At 43.7% G+C, this 16,235-nt stretch overlaps 1 protein-coding gene across 1 annotated transcript in view; it reads right to left on the reverse strand.

Annotated features, from left to right (window-relative positions):
• Positions 1–282: 282 nt before the first annotated feature.
• Positions 283–16,235, reverse strand: part of drp2 (dystrophin related protein 2) — a 75,821-nt gene continuing 59,868 nt past the window's right edge. The window contains exons 18-24 of the mRNA XM_041944829.1: positions 14,282–14,347; positions 9,270–9,335; positions 6,694–6,840; positions 4,233–4,485; positions 1,098–1,215; positions 852–938; positions 283–420 (exon numbers count right to left, since the gene is read on the reverse strand). Coding sequence (XP_041800763.1) covers positions 401–420; positions 852–938; positions 1,098–1,215; positions 4,233–4,485; positions 6,694–6,840; positions 9,270–9,335; positions 14,282–14,347 — 757 coding nt within the window. The 3' untranslated portion in view covers positions 283–400. The remainder of the gene's footprint in view (positions 421–851; positions 939–1,097; positions 1,216–4,232; positions 4,486–6,693; positions 6,841–9,269; positions 9,336–14,281; positions 14,348–16,235) is intronic.

The raw sequence follows: 16,235 nt of genomic DNA on the forward strand, positions 1-16,235 counted from the left end.
TGTGCTGTGGACTAATATAAAGCTTCACACCTCTGAACGACTACACACATACTGGTAAGCACAGTGTCTTGGCTGGGCGTTTTCCTTTTGCTTTAGTCTCTCCCTGACCTGCTGCTAACGTTAGTTTCCTTTGGCTCGTTAACATGGTGTCAGGCTGCGCCACTGAAGTTATGAGGCACAGCCTGGCCAAACGGACATCAGCGGGAGCCTTTAGCAGTTTGCATGAAAAAGGCTTTTAGTGCACAGAGTTCCAGTGGAGGGTTAGCTCTGGGTATCATAGCTGCTGCAGTGGTCACAGGGCCTGGTGTATTGTGGCCTGACCTCAGCCATCTGGAGCTCCTCCCTCTGCCATCAGGCATTCTTTCAGGTTTTCACTCTGCTCCTCCAGGCCCACTCGGGGTTAGATGTGTGAGGTGGTGCCTGAAATTAGGAAACAGAAAAAGAAGGGGTGAAAAAGCTTTTACGATTTTAGGAACACATGCAGAAGACTGACAAAATGTTCTTGGCTATAACTATGAAGACTATAATTATGATAATCCCTTTCTTTGTTCAAGTTACAGGCTTTGGACTGCCCTGCAAATTGCGTTTTAAATGCGACAGGACAGTTTGCAAAGTGCGTGACACTGACGCTCTCTTTCTCTCTCTGTGCTACTGTCTCTCTTTATCTTACTCCTCCTCCCGCTATTTAATCTCCCTGTCCCTCCCCCCGACTATCGACCCACAGCAGTACATATTTGCTCTTCTCTCCATCTCTCACTCTCTCGCGGGTGATGGAGGAGCAAAGGTTCTGGCTCTGAAGCAAGGGGGGGGGGCTTCGGCTGCTGTGATCCACGCAGCCCCGGCGAACTCACCCGGTTCTGAGGGGAAGACGTTTCTCAGCTGCTCGATGACCTCCTGGAGCTGCAGCACTGTATCCTGTTCGTGCTCCATATCATCCCCTGTCATACACACACACACACACACAAACACACACACACAGAACGTTACACCTCTGTGAACAATTAAGGGTGGGATGGGAGGGGGAGGATGCATTGTTTCACATTCACTGTGCGTGCATGTGTCAAGCCCACTTCTGAGCCCGGCTGCACATCGCTGACCTGCTGCTTCAGTGTCAGTGGTCTCTCTGCTGGCCGGCTCCCCGTGGTGACCCCCTCCAGACACGGGAGAAGACAGGGTTGACGGTTCTGATCCGTTGGCCTCCGAGTCATCTTTGGGCTGTTTTTAGGAAAGACTGATTATCATTCAGGCCAAATAATAGCTCATATCCATCATGTCTCAGGCTAAAGAGTCATTCGGCCTTTCACATAATAATAAATGTGATAGCTAATAGCTCTCAGCCAAGAGTCCTCTCTGAGAAGAATCCTTTAAAAAACGCCAATTTTGCCCGACAGCTGTTGCACAAAGCCATCAGGTTGCTGTGATTTGTGCTTTGATAGACAGATAAAAAGATGAATTGTGCTGCACGCAGCAGCATTGCAGAAAACACAGTGACAGAGGTCTCAAATCACAATCAAAGATGCATAAAATAACTGGAGGATATTTCCATATACCACATATTCTTTTGTATTGTTTTCAGCAACAGTGTAGGAATACTCAAGAAGTGAGCAAGTTCAGTAGCTGCAGAGAAAGCGAGGCGCCTGCAGAGACCGGGAGGAATCCACACTTCCACACAGTACAAAGGCAGATTTTGCTGATTTCATTTTTTTAGGAAATGAAAGTGAATAGGATTTTTTTTTAAACCCAGGAATGTTTACCTCCTCCCCCTCCTCTGCCAGACTCTCTTTACTCTTCACTCTCAATCTCCCAGTCTTGACCTGAAGAACAGGATTCCTGTCCCTCTTTCTCAGTCTTTCTCCTGTTCTCACTAACTTTGTCCCTTTGCCTTTATTTATTGACCTGCACAAGCAATTTGCATCTGTACTTCTGTTGCTAACATCTTACACTTTCTTATTATAGTAAGTGCATACGTCAGCTCCTGTTTCCTAGCCATCTCTTTCTCACACCTTTCCTTTAGACTGCAGCAAATCCTTTTACATTACGCTCCAGAGTGTCTGAAGGCTTATCCTCTTTCTTAACTCTTTCACGTACTCCGGCTACTACTTCCATCTTGCAATGTCGTACCTTCAAAGTTCAAAATTTACATTTTCAGAGCAGCTGTTATTTTGCATTTTTTTTTAACATATGTCTTTGCCTTTTTGCACTTTAAGAATGTACGTGAGGCGCTGTGCTAGCTGATGTATGGTATGCATACAAATGTAGAAAACCATTGAATGTGTCTGCCTTTGCTCTTTATTCAAACTACACACCACAGTTCAGCTATGTGTTGACAGTCAGTGTTGATAGTGCATGACCTACTCTAGCCTGTATGTCGGGATACTTCTGGTCTAATAATACCCATGTGATTATCATGCAGGCTACAGGCCGACTGTTAACACTGCTGGTCGGAGAGTAAAGGTTAATGTCTGTCATAAACACAGAATCCCCTTAGAAACAATTGAAATGATTCATAGAACTCACTTTCAGCGATTGCACAAATTGAAGAAAAGTCAGATAATCCATCACGTGAACATAAATGATACACAGACACCACTTCAATAACTCCATGAGGACCAATTCCAGCCACTTTTCTTAAATGCGACAGATGTGTTATCAAATGGAGATATTTTCCTAATTTGCTTGTGTTTTGTCCATTTATCTGTGTTGTCTTGTGCTGCAGTGCAGTGCATTAAGCTCCCGGAGCCCCTGAACACAGCAAATTACACTCCTTTACTGACAAGTGGAGATTTTTGGAATGATGAGTGCAGAGGTGTTGGAGGATCTCAAGCAGTGATCAGGCCGGTTAAATTTCTCAGCTGCAAACTTTCGTGTATGTGATGAATAAAAGTGGGCTCAGACTAGACCCCTGAGGGATCCCACCAAAGGGGGGGCACAGGGGAAGGAGGAATTAACTCCAGTGTTGGCAGAAGTGCTGAGATGCTCTAAAATACTAATACCTGTCTTTTAAGTAGTGTAAAGTTATATTGTATTCTATCGGACTTCAATTCCAGTTATGAAAGACCGGGAGAAAAATGAACAGAATATATGACGACCAGGGAAGACGTGTCATGGCTTTATCCTCCCACCATCCCTGCACATCCTGTCCACTTGGGACACTATGACACACATGTATGGGATTGCCCAAAAGTACACACACTGTACGCACCCTCTCCACCTTGACAAACTGCTTCAGCCCTTCACCTCCTCAGGGACTCCTCAGAGTCGCTACTCCCATAAAAAAGATGGCTGAGTGGGGTGTGGGCAGCCGAGAAGCTTATCGCTCAGTGTCGGATATCCTCACAAACTTTCATGTTAAATGATTGGCTCCAGTGTCGTCTGGACGCTGTGTTTAACTATCAGATGCTCAGATGAAGCACTTTCACCACTGTTGGTTCAGAGGAAGATGGAACACTGTGAATGACTCACTGAGAAATAACCAAACTGCTTTTTAAGTACTCTTCTGATCCATCATTGTGCATAAACAATGTAAAAAGCTTATTTTACTGTTATTATCCTCCTTTTTTATTCCTCTAAAACCTGCTCTTCTTCTTTTACGTCCCATGCACTGTAGGGGATGGGGGATGGGAGTTGGCAGCAGCATATTATGGTTCCACCTGGTTGAGTTGGAGTTTATCTTAACTACTTTTTATAACGCTGAGTTTATCAATCTACAGCACATTATGGTAACTCCTTAATTTATGGGTTCATAAAATCTGAATCACTTTCCAAAGACAGAACAATAATAGGGAAAATAGAGAGTGATCAGTTGGTTTACTTTCAATAAATTCCAAATACTAAGCTAACGTGATGGTTGGTCTGTGCACTGCAGGTCAGCTAAACATGAAAAAATAAAACATTTACCTAAAAAAAAGTCTCAATTCACAATGAAAATGATGTGGATAGGTAACTCATTCCAGAGCAACAGGGTCCTGACAGCAAGGACCTGGTCGCCCCTGGTTTCAATCTAGATCTTGGAATATCTAAAAGGGATCCACCAGAGGATCTCAAGCTACACTCGGAGTAATGGAGTAAAAAGTACAGTGTTCTACTCTGAAATCTAGCGGATTAGAAGTATAAATAAGGGAAAATTTTAAGCACCTCAAAACTGTATGTAAGTATAGGACTTGAGTAAATGTGATGGCACTACTGCTCCACTCTCTGCATGACAGCCCAGCACCATGCCGCTCACAGAGTACCTGTAGCAGTAGCTCCCTGAGCCTGCGCAGCTGTGACTCCAGCTGTTTGTTGTGGTCCTCCAGGATCTGCATGCGGGTCTCCAGGCGCGTCTTGTGTTGCCGGAGGACCCGCGCCTCGGCCAGGAGCTCCTCATCCTGCTGCCCTTCCGCTGTGGGCGAACCCGGACCGCCCTCTCCGGCCTCAGTCAGCATGGGAACCGACGCCGCCTCCTCGTGCTTCCACTTGAGCCTCCTGTACTCGCCCTGCAGCACCCTGAGGTCCCACCGTGGACAGATGGAGGGAAAACAGTCAGGCCCACATGTTGATGCAGCATACAAAACCGATGCACATGACTGAACATATTTATCCGGCTTCACACATAGGAAAGCTCCGACACATAATAATGAAATGTTTGTGAGCTATATAATTAGAATAATTCCACCACATGCGAATAGTAATGCATAAAAGCGGTGCAGCAAGGGGCTAATGTATTGTTGATATCCTACCACGTCGAGAGCAATCATCCTCACTGTGAATGTCAGCTGCAATAAATCAGTGTCTTCTGTCTGCTACGTGTGTGACGCCAAGGCCGCTAACTGTGCTGTGAAGCATTGCTAAAGGTTTTTTAATTTATTTGGCTGCCGGAGCAACATGGTGGTCTACATAAGTGCTGAATTAGTAATAACCTTCTGTTAAAACTGCACATATCGCAGCTTCATCATGTCCAAAAATTCAGTCCAGTGGATTAACACCTGTGTTTTGCTGATTTTGGTTTTACTTCCTCGTTGTTTGGGGTTCCACAGATTAATAAAAATAATAATTGCAAAATTAACTATTTTTTCCTTTAATATTCTTATTTTTATTTTCTGATGTTGTTACAACACAATATGCAGAAAAGTATTGAACTGAGAAAACCTGGACGTTTGATGAAGGTGACAAAACACAGAAATTTCCATAAAGCGCTGTTATTCCAATAATAAGGGAAAGTTATCTGAGCTTTGCATGAATAAACAAATATTTCTTTCGTTTGCTAGAAAGTCACAAATAGGAGCATGACAGACCATCCTACAAGTGACATTTCCAAAGTTTTTTCAGTCAATTAGACCCCAGAGAAGTCAAACTCCCTGTTAACTCAAAGCAATAACAAAGGAGGGGCAGCGCTGCATAAAATGTGCTGTCAACATCAATCACAGATATAGAGCAGATGAAAATCTATTGCATTTAACCATGTTTTACTGCTCAGGTATCTGAGACACCAAACTGGAGCATGATGCATCATTTTCTGTGGCAGACGTCTGCATCTTATGAGTCATCTGTTCAAAATCAGGTTTATAAGCAATTCTCATAAAATTAGGAAAAGGCTCGAGATATCAAGCCGATACAACAATGTTAAGTGTATATTTTTTAAGCTTTTAAAGAGGACCCAGACCCCCGAAAAGATGATTAGGGTTCGAGTTATTTGATTCTGGTATTGATTTATCGTTCAGGTACAGGCCTTGTGAGAGCCGCAGCAGAGGATATAAACCAAGCAAAAGCAGCAACTATAGTCATAAACAAGGACAACAGAGCACACTGCAGTGTCATAACAGGAGGCGTCGTGCTTTGTAGAAACAGTGAACTGGGTCAAGGTTTTAGACACCCAAAGGGCACAAGTGTGTGTGTGTGTGTGTGTGTGTGTGTGTGTGTGTGTGTGTGTGTGCGGAAAGGTCACAACCAAACTGAAGACAAGAGAAAATTATTCATATGAATCATTCGGATAAAGGTTGCCTCTGGTAACTAATTAAGAGGACAGGAGAAATGAATTTGCTCCATTTATGTAAAATGCCTGACCCTCTTAGCTACGAGGACACAATGCATTCAAATTCAAGCATTAACATCTAAACTAATGTACGTCAGAGAGGATTTATACTCGAATCGCACCAGTCAAAGCGCGATGGACTCTTCCTCTGCAAGACACCAACAAACTGTCAAGTGTTTCCATGCTATCGCCACGTTTTCTTGCAGGCTCTTACTGTGACATGTGCACACAGAATGCAGTTTTTGTTTTCTTAAGGCTGCTCAATAGGATTTTAGAGTGTGAAAGTGTAAACTCCCTGCAGAAGAGCTGCAAATGGCAGCAGACAAACCGAAAAGACTGTAATGCCTCCAGATCAACACACACGTATTATGCTTCTGGGGAGCTTTAGTGATGGAAATCACTCCCTAAACCAAACTTTTATCTCTCTGCTACATGCCTTATAATCTAAAACTCATTCAACTCTACAACCAAATCAAATGCTTACATAAATACCATGTTTTGTGGATGTGATGGAGTTGGTGCACTGTTGGCTTACAACAATAAGCACAGTTAGTCTGGTTCAGAAGGTTTTATTGTTTGTAAAAACAAACATGCAGTAATGACTCCTCCACCCAAACAAATCAAGAAAGGAACCCAGTTCCAGACCCACTGCACACTCATGTTTGTTTTTCCTGGATACAGACCTGTTCTCGTTCTCCAGGCGGGCCAGGGTGCATTGGAGCTGCTCCTTGTCCTGGTGCTCCAGGTGGGCCAGCAGCATGTGCTGTCCGCAGGGTGAGTCATGGTCCAGGGCTGGGCTGGAGTGACGCAGGAGGTACTGATCTTCATCCCTGAGTCCCCCACACAGGAGACAGCACACTGAGCCACCAGCACACAGCCACCAGCAGCACAAAGCAGAGCCAAGGACGGCATGGAGCAAGCCAAAGCGGGGCAAGGCAAGCAGGCAGGACGCAATCAAACCACACTGGACGGACTAGCACGGGACGCTATGGCAAAGGCACTGTGCCAGGTTCACAGTCCAAATATTAAATGTTCTATAATAAACTTGGCTTAACACACCACATTTATTAAAAATGGGAGGTAGATCTTCATATATTGCCCAAATAATAAACGTTTTATTGGCAATAGAACAGAAACTTAATGTGCCGATCTATGATAGTAGGCCTACAGCTGTAAAAACAACAAATGCATCTGTCAATGTTGGGCAATTAATTTAATGGAAAGACAGCTGTTTGTCTAGATTTATATGTTGCGGCAACGCCTTGGGCTACAAAGTAAAATACTTCATCGAGCCAAAGTTAAAAGCAAGTTATAGGCTTTGTATTTTGACGCCAAATTATACATCACAGAGGTATTTATAGGCCAAGCTCAAGCAGAGTGGTTTTGTCGAGAGATGGCCAGATCCACTTTGGTTGCAGCACACCTCTTCTACAGTCAGATCTATTATTTAGGAGGTCCCACTTAACCGTCAGATGGATTGGTGGATCAGCAATGAGCCGGAAAAATTTCTCTGCATTTTATATTACAGGTATTCCTAAAAATCCTGTTTTTCATTTCATGCCAGTCAACTCTTTTTTTATTTACATCTTTTGCTTTATTAAGGTTTTTATCCCAATGTTCCATAAGTGGGTCAAAAATGACCCAACTGACGCCTTTAAATGGAAATCTAAAGGGATCTTTAAATTTACTGCATTACTGCAGTTGTGATTGAAATGTTGACATAGCTAAGTAGTTTAGTAGCTCACTCCACTTAATAAGTAAATAGGAGATATTAATAGTAATATTTGCAGGTTTAATAATGTTATTATGCACATAAATGTTAAAAAAATATGAACACTGATTCTGATATAGATTATTTTTGGTTTCTATTGACCTTTGCATCTAAGGGTTCAATGAGTTCCATAACCATCACCTGGCAATAAGCAGCAGCAGTGAACTCAGGACAATGCATACAGCTGCAGGGTGAAGGCTGCACACACAGGCAACATGTTTCAGGACAGGAAGCAGTGTGATGCCAGCCAAACGCCAGCTGGAGGCACAGATAGCACAGAGCCATGCAGCAGGAAAACCAGGGAGGCGCTGACAGACAGAGGGACATGCTCGTAGAATAGGAGCAACAAGATACAAGGGCACAAGAGCAGGAAGCAGCAGCACTACACATAAGGAGCAGAAGTGAAGTGTCATGCATACAAACACACTCTCAGGCACAGAATTATAGACGGACACAGACACCAACACTATACATACATGCACTGATATGCACACATTTTTGTGACAAAACTCCATCTAAGCAAGTAGAAACTCTGGATACATGCACCATGGCAACAGAGATGCTAGGAGCAGGCTTCAGAAGCACAGGTGTCAGTAGTAAAAAGTGCTGCACTGCTTGCAAAGAACTGTAGTCTTGTCTAAGCCTAAAACTAGCTTTTAATGTGGTGTCAATCACAGCCTTATCTCAGCGTGCACACACATGAGACCCATCTGAGAAGGAATAATGAGCATGCATCACATAACACACACACACACACACACACACAGACACACACACACAGACACACACACACAGACACACGCACGCGCACACACGCACACACACACACACACACAGACACACACAGACACACACACACACAGACACACACACAGACACACACACACACACACACACATGCCTGCAGTCCTAAAAAACAGGCAAAACCTTTCACAAGGCTGCTGGGCATGCAACTCTGATTAAGGCTTGATAAAGAGAAGGAGGAAACTGTCCACATCAACGAAATAACACGTGGACACATGAGTGCATGATGTCAACAACCCTAACCACTACATCCACCTGGCTCTTTCTCAGCTTTCAAAAATGAGGACTCACCTTAGCGGCTGCCTCATTCATATCCAATATCCCTCAATCCTCTCACTGCTGTAACCTCGCCACAGCCCGGCCACTCAGCCAGCCTCTACAAGCACGCACACACACGCGGCTCCCTCTCCTCGTCGAGGCTTTCTGTATCTACCAACAGCCAAATACTTCAATCACAGCAGGCATGTGTATGATGAACGGGGGCTGTGTGCACGCTGTTTGCTGTAGGTCATTTTCATTCTGCGGCCGATTACGTGAGCTATTACCCACTCTTTCCCCAGCAGTCGCACATACATGCACAAGCCTGAGCGCATGCAGTGTGCACACAAAACACACACAAAATCCCAGTGAAAGGCTGACGTTGTAATGAGGGAGTTCATATTGTGGGGGTGGCAGCATACTTACAGACTTTCATCAGGAGACAGGCTATCCGTGAAGAATGAGCAATTCTGGCTCTCCATTTCTGCCAATCTATATATATATATATATATATATATATATATATACACACACACACATACGTATACAAACAAAAAGAGAAATACAGGATACAATGGATGAGTCAGAGCAAATGTCGGAGAAAGCAAAAGCAACATGTTGATATTATCACACGCTGTAGAAATACGCTTCCACAGACACAAGATAAAACAAACAATCAGTGCAGTTTAGCTTTTAAATGGTGTGAATAAGACCTGTGGCCTTTTAGTATTATGGACTGAAACTGAACATGCAGACTGCAGAGTGGCAGAAATTCCTCTTGCCACAGAGCGCGGGCTATAAACGTGTCCACGAGGAGGGAGGATAAAATTCTGATAAAATACTGTACTCTGTCTACCAGCATGCCGGCAATAAAACAGCCTTTCAGAAATGTGCTGCTGTCCAGAATACCAGACTGCAACTGTGTGTGTGTGTGTGTGTGTGTGTGTGTGTGTTAGTGCAATAAGTGAGGGGCTGCGTGGCTTTTCGGGACCAGGGACAGCACTTCTAGTTCTGCTGTCTGTCCTGCTGACAGTCGCACTATGCACGTAGCTCCGTAAGCTGCTTCAGTCCTATCAGAAATAAAAATTCTGCAGGAGGGAAAAATAGTTGAAGTGTGTTAAAAAATACCCAGTGCTTAAACTTGTTTTGGTTTGATGGCATAGAAATCATATTACTGCATAAAAATAACTGCGTGTTTAAAATAAAAAGCTGTAAATGGGCTCGACGTCCTTGAGCAAAGACACTGAACCCCAGTTGCTCCCAGTATTTAGGCCAGTGTCTTGCATGATAGCTCACTGCTGTCAGTTTGTGTGTGTGTGTGTGTGTGTGAACTGGCAAATTGTAGTGTGCTTTGGATAAATTCAGTCCATTTACTGAATAAATAAATAATGAAAATAAAGAGAAATTGGGTAGAAAAACACAGAGACTGGCTATGGCAAGAATGTGGCATATTACACTGCCTATTAGAGTGCACATTTTGGCTAATACATATAAAGTGTATGCTATAGCTAATATACTAGCTCAAATAAACTACTCCCATGCTATTTAATTATTTAGCACTCTGTTACAATATGCAACTGCTTTTCTTTTTTAGAGTTGGCATCTTACTCAGTCATTGGTAGTGTTCTCTTTGTGTATGGGTTGTGTATGTGAGCATGTGTCCATATCACCTCACGCCTTTGTCTCCTCCACCCACAGGTATAGCTTACACCTGAATGCACAAGGCCACCCACTCTCTGACACGTACTAAAAGGAAATGCATGGAAGACATGATCTGAAGTAGGTGCTTGTTGACAGTGCAGCCCACTCAATACCACACATCAATATATATATAACAATGCTTGATGATCAAAGGGAGGGTTTCTCCTTCACTTCAGGTAATTAACCAGCACAGAGAACCAACCCACTGATGTGCTAGGAGCCCTGTGGCTGCCCACATGCATCCGTGCACACACATGTACCGCATGAAAGCTCGTGTTAAATCTACACTGCAGCAAACACACACGGTGCTGCATCATCTTTTGCAGAATGTCGTCAGCTGAGGGAGTGAGGGATGTGAGGAGGAGGAGTGACTGATGTAGAGGCTGTCAGGGACATCCACATTACATCCTATTTCTCTCCAGCGTCCAATGAGACCATAACACTGAGAAATGCAGAATTTATCCATGTCCCGTTACAGGAGGCTCGGCCTGTGAACCCGACCGCTCATAATTCATCCTGCGACGCTATTCATCAGACCTCCTCCACAAACGCGGAGTCTCCGTCAGGGACAACAGCAAATGAGAAAGGAAAGGGCACAAAGTAATAGGTAGTAGTGGTGCGGGTGTGTGCGCATGGCCGTCTTGTGCATACATGTGTGTTAAGCTTCTTGTATGAATGTAAATAGATGTGAGAGGAAATGAGAAATGGGATAGCACGAGGGCGAGAGAGGAGAAATCCTAACAGAGCTCTAAGAGGTTTTTTATTATCTTCTTCTTATCCATCCTCTGTAAGATGTCGAAGCAGCTCTGATGATGAAAGGAATGAACTCCTGCATCGATACGGGGGGAGGGGCGGGAGACGTCTCTGTGTTTGACATGCGAACGAATTTGGCTTTCCTAACCTCAAACATCCAATATTTTATCTCCCTGAAGATGACTGTAGACTACGTTATTGCCATGGATTAACACGTACACCCCTAACTGGCTGAAGGGCACTTTGACACAAACACACACACACACACACACACACACACACACCTGTCTAATATGTCATCCAGAGGGAGAACATTTCAGACACTGACCTGCCAGGGATGACATCCAGTATTTTGATATCGGCTTGACTTTCCATTAGTGCTCAAAGTGAGCTGTTTTATGATTAATACGGGGAATGAATTCAAATAAAAACCTGATTTCTCCCTTTATTTCCTATATTAATTGACAGGTAGAGAAGAGGAAGAAATAAAGAAAGAAAGACAGAAAAAAGAAAGAAAGAAAAAGACGATTAAAGTCAATTCTGCGAGCTGCCTGAGTAAAGATAAAATACTTAACATTCCTATAATAAGGACTGTCTCCTCTCCTATTACGACAGTGCTCAGATCAGTGCTCTCACCTCTCTTTTTTTATTGCATCTAAAACTGCAAATGCTGACTCTTATTTATTTTAGCCAGTATAACGTGTTTACGGCACGCTGGACCAAAGTCATACTGGTAGGTGACCTACACGTGGAAGGGGGACAAGACAACAAAAACACGGTACAATATACCCAGTAAATACTGTTTTTGTAAAGTGAAAACAATGGCTCTCATCTTTGCTCAGCCTCTAATCTTGTTGCCTCTGTTTCGCCAGACGACCATGCCAGGCACCGGCCGAACCATCCGGAGCAGCGCTGACATGCTGGCACCAGGAACCAGGAACCGAACCGCCAACCCTGTGATTAGTGGCCATCTCCAGTAGCGTGCAGGCCAACTCCACACAGCTGACAAAGGCCTCAGAAAGTGCCACTGAATTGAATTCAAATACCTCTGACTCTGTCTCAGTAAAGATTTACGCTAATGAGTTTCAAAGCTGTGTCATTTATTGCCGGGCAATTGCAGCCAATTGCACAGGTGTGTGTGTTAGTGGTAAACACTATGAAAATAATGGTGCAACTGCCCCTGTGTGTGCAACATCCTCGTGTTCTTGTGCCATGTGTGGCAACATGCAGCACAATAGTAACACTTCATTTTGACCCCTTTATTGAGCATTTATTAGCAGTATCCAAACACTGAGTAATGATCACAGACAGGAACATTATATACTATAATGTAATGTGTAAGCAAATATAAGGAAATTTCAAAGTTTAATTAATGTGTCTGTAGCTCCGCTTATGAGTGTATATATGAATGCTTGAAGATGTATAACTAGACATATGAGCAGTGTGTTTCAAAGCATTTGGTAAGTCTTTACAAAGACATACAGATATTTTACAAGCAGTTTCAAAGCACGAGTCTGGTGATATTCTGTATTTTTCTTTCAGTCAACAAACTGCATGAGAGGACCAAAACCAACACTGAATTGCTGCTAATAACAAGCGTTGTCTTGCAAAGCATGATACAGCTTATACGTGCCTCTGAGCCACAGAGCGCCATTGTTGTTCAAAACTATTAAAAACACATCAACGTGCCACCGGGTGACATGTCCCATTATGATGAATACGGGCGCTGCAGTTTATTTAGAGTTAATCCATCAAATAAAATTCTGCTGCCAAAAAATAGGAGCTAGCTCACCAGATCCGAGGCTGAAAATAGACCGCGACAAAATCACTGTTTAGTTCTGTTTGTGTAGCATTTGCTAAAAGCAACACTGCTCAGCTGTTTTTGGGAATAAGCAGAAAAAGATGCTTGAGAGATGAGTAAGGTTGCTAAGATACAGTGGACACGTGGAGGAAGGCTAAGACAAACTTCCTCCATGAATGTGTCTCATTTAAACTAACTCAGACTGTCTCACCGTCATCACGTTTGCATTTCACTTCCTTTAGTTTGTTTGGGTGAAGGTTGTTGGCAGCTACAATGTCTGTGCTGGTTTAAGTGACCAACGTGTGCTGTTTGAAGCAAATTGTACTTTAATTAGCTGCAAATGAGCTAACGTAGGAGGATGTAACTGAGAAGATATTAAAGAAAAGAAGAAAGGAGTAGAAGAAAGAGAGCAAGAGATGGGAAAAGGGGGAATCAATGTGTGGGTGGGAGACAATAGAAGAGAAGGATCAAAGATAAGACTGGAAAGAAAAAAAGGCAAGAAAAAACAGGAGAAAGGGGAAAAAAGGAAGAGATAAGAGGAGTAAAGAGGACAATTGTGCCTGCTCTCTTGTTGGTGTGTGTTCCCTCTGTTTTGGCAGGATGTAAGGCAGTTTTGTGTAAAAGCCTCAGGGAGGTAATACACAATAGCACATTTACAAGCACAGACACACACTGCAGGCTCAGGGGTAATGTGTGTGTGTGTGTGTATGTGTGTGTGTGTGTGTCCAGCTCTGCAGCACTGTGGGCAGAGCTGCCAGGAGTGTGGGAGTCCAGTGCTGTGGCCTGTTTATAACCTGTCAGACAGACACTAATCCACACCAGCAGCTCCCAGGTGACCAATGGGCTCACTGCCCCAGCAAGCGACAAGCCGCTAGGCACGCTGAACCCCGCCGACCTCCACACACAACGACAGCCACGAGCTGCTCTGCTTGTGTGCACCAGCGTGTGTTTGCGTGGAGAGTAAGCGTGAAGGAAACCGCTGGGCGGTACAGTCTCTAGCCCGGCTGGAGTACAGTGCACAGGGCGGCAAAATCAATACTTCAATCAGGACGAGGCGAAGTCCGAAAGGTGAGGGAGCAGAGGAGGCAGGGGAGGAGAAGAGGTGGAGGCAGGGGCGGAGTTAAAGGGAGACAGGCTTTGTTGCAATGATTTGATGTGTAGCACAGCACAGAGAGCCACGTACCTGCTGGCATAGTGTTCAATCCTGCTGTGTGTGTCTGCATGGGGCAGCTTGGGCGACGAGCACGGCCTGAGAACAACAGAAGCCAACGTCAGCGTCTCACCGAGACATTTTTAACACTCTGCAAGTGTGACCAAAGCCAAAGCTTAACTTAACTCACATATATTTGCTATAATTCAGAGGAAGAGAGTTTTTTTTTGTAAACATGGAAACCTGTCTTGTTAGGATGCAAACAAGAGAGATCTGATTAGCTTTACAGAGGAGGAAAGAGAAACTTGAACATTTAGGCAAGTCCTGTAATTTAGCACAATTTTGAGGATTTTACACACAAAACATATATTTGTCTTAAAATGTGATGCATCTCTGTTTATTTCCCACATTTCTGGCTACACTACTCATGGCCCTTCACCACAGGTTGCATATGTCTACGAGCTATGAGTAGATGAGCTGTGGAGCATACAGTCACAGTGAGAGCTGTAGAGACAGGAGGTGGGGAGGGGGAGGTGAAGACATGTAGGGACGCAGGTTGGAATTGAGCCCAGGACGCAGGACTCAGCCTCAGAGCACACTCTAGACAGTAGCTGCCGTGGCGCCCCTGGACCAAGAATCTTGAATACATGGTGGTACATCATTATGTTAATGCAAACATGGATCGACTCTGAAATTCTTGGGTAATGAAAGGACTTCCACGTCGCCTTGGGGAGAGGACACAAACAAACTGATGAGCAGGGAATGCTACTGGATTTACAAATGAAATACAACTGAACGATGGACTGTAATGAGGAAATGAATGTATCTTGTTTTCTATGATTTTCCTTTGATGCTTCGAAAGTACTTTGATGGTTTCTATAATGCTTTATTATGCATATTAATATATGTAGCAATATGACATTGGCTAGAAGTACTGCGAGCAAAGACCAAACTAAAGTCCATCCAGTGAGAGACAGCTATCAGCTGGGCGCAGGCTATTTAAATGTTTACAATGTCTCCTCTTAGTCTGATGAAGACATGTTTTCTGCTGCAGTGCAGGTGCTGCACCTTATTAAAAGGTCTCATTATATTATTTCAGTGTGCTCCAGGTCTCCTCATTGCAGATCCTGCCTCAGTTGTCCTGTCCACTTTTAGCACCTTCATTCCTTATTCTATGAGCATTTCAACCAAAGAACTCCTTCTCAGATTGTTTCAAGAGTTTTAGTCACATTCAGGTCAAACTACCCAACACTTCACAAGGAGAAAACAAAGCTTTCAGAGCAGTTTGAAAAAAATAAACACACATTTTGTTGCGGACGTGTTTTTTTGTCTTCTTCTCCATCTTGTTAATAACTTTGCAGCCTCTCAGATTTATCCTAAAACTCCCTTGAGGGGTCCCCACCTCCAGGCTACAAACCTCTGTAGTAAACTACCCCGCAAGGTGTATAAAAAAGCTTAAATCAGCTCAATTTCAACCAGCTACAACATTAAAATGCTGATTAAACACTAATGCACCAGTAGCAATGATACAATAATATAATAAGCAGTAAGTATAATGACATAAAATAATATATTAATGTAATAATATGAGGGATTATTCCGCATAAAACTTGCATCTGGCTTCCGCTCATCTCTGCTGTGTGCCAGTGGACGGCAGGATTAACTCATGTAATGTGTGAGGTTATAAGAGGTGACCCCCAACAGCGAACACAATCAGCCAAAACATGGACCCACAATCATGCAAAATCTTCTTGGGTACTGTAGTAGCCCTAAGATATGCTTCTTGATAATCTCATGGATTTTGGTCTCATCACTCTTGTTTTTCCCTTTGGGTGAGACTCACTCATGTGAACAGGGCATCTGATCCAGACTGAGATCACAGGAATAATGTTATGTTAATTCTGAACACAGAGCCGTCCCTTTAACCCATCTCATCGAGTCAGAGGGCCCAAAATTGTCGGAGCATGATAATTTGCCTTCAGCGGCT

This window comes from Chelmon rostratus, chromosome 9 (assembly GCF_017976325.1).
Source record: "Chelmon rostratus isolate fCheRos1 chromosome 9, fCheRos1.pri, whole genome shotgun sequence".
In the NCBI taxonomy this organism is placed as follows: Eukaryota; Metazoa; Chordata; class Actinopteri; order Chaetodontiformes; family Chaetodontidae; genus Chelmon; species Chelmon rostratus.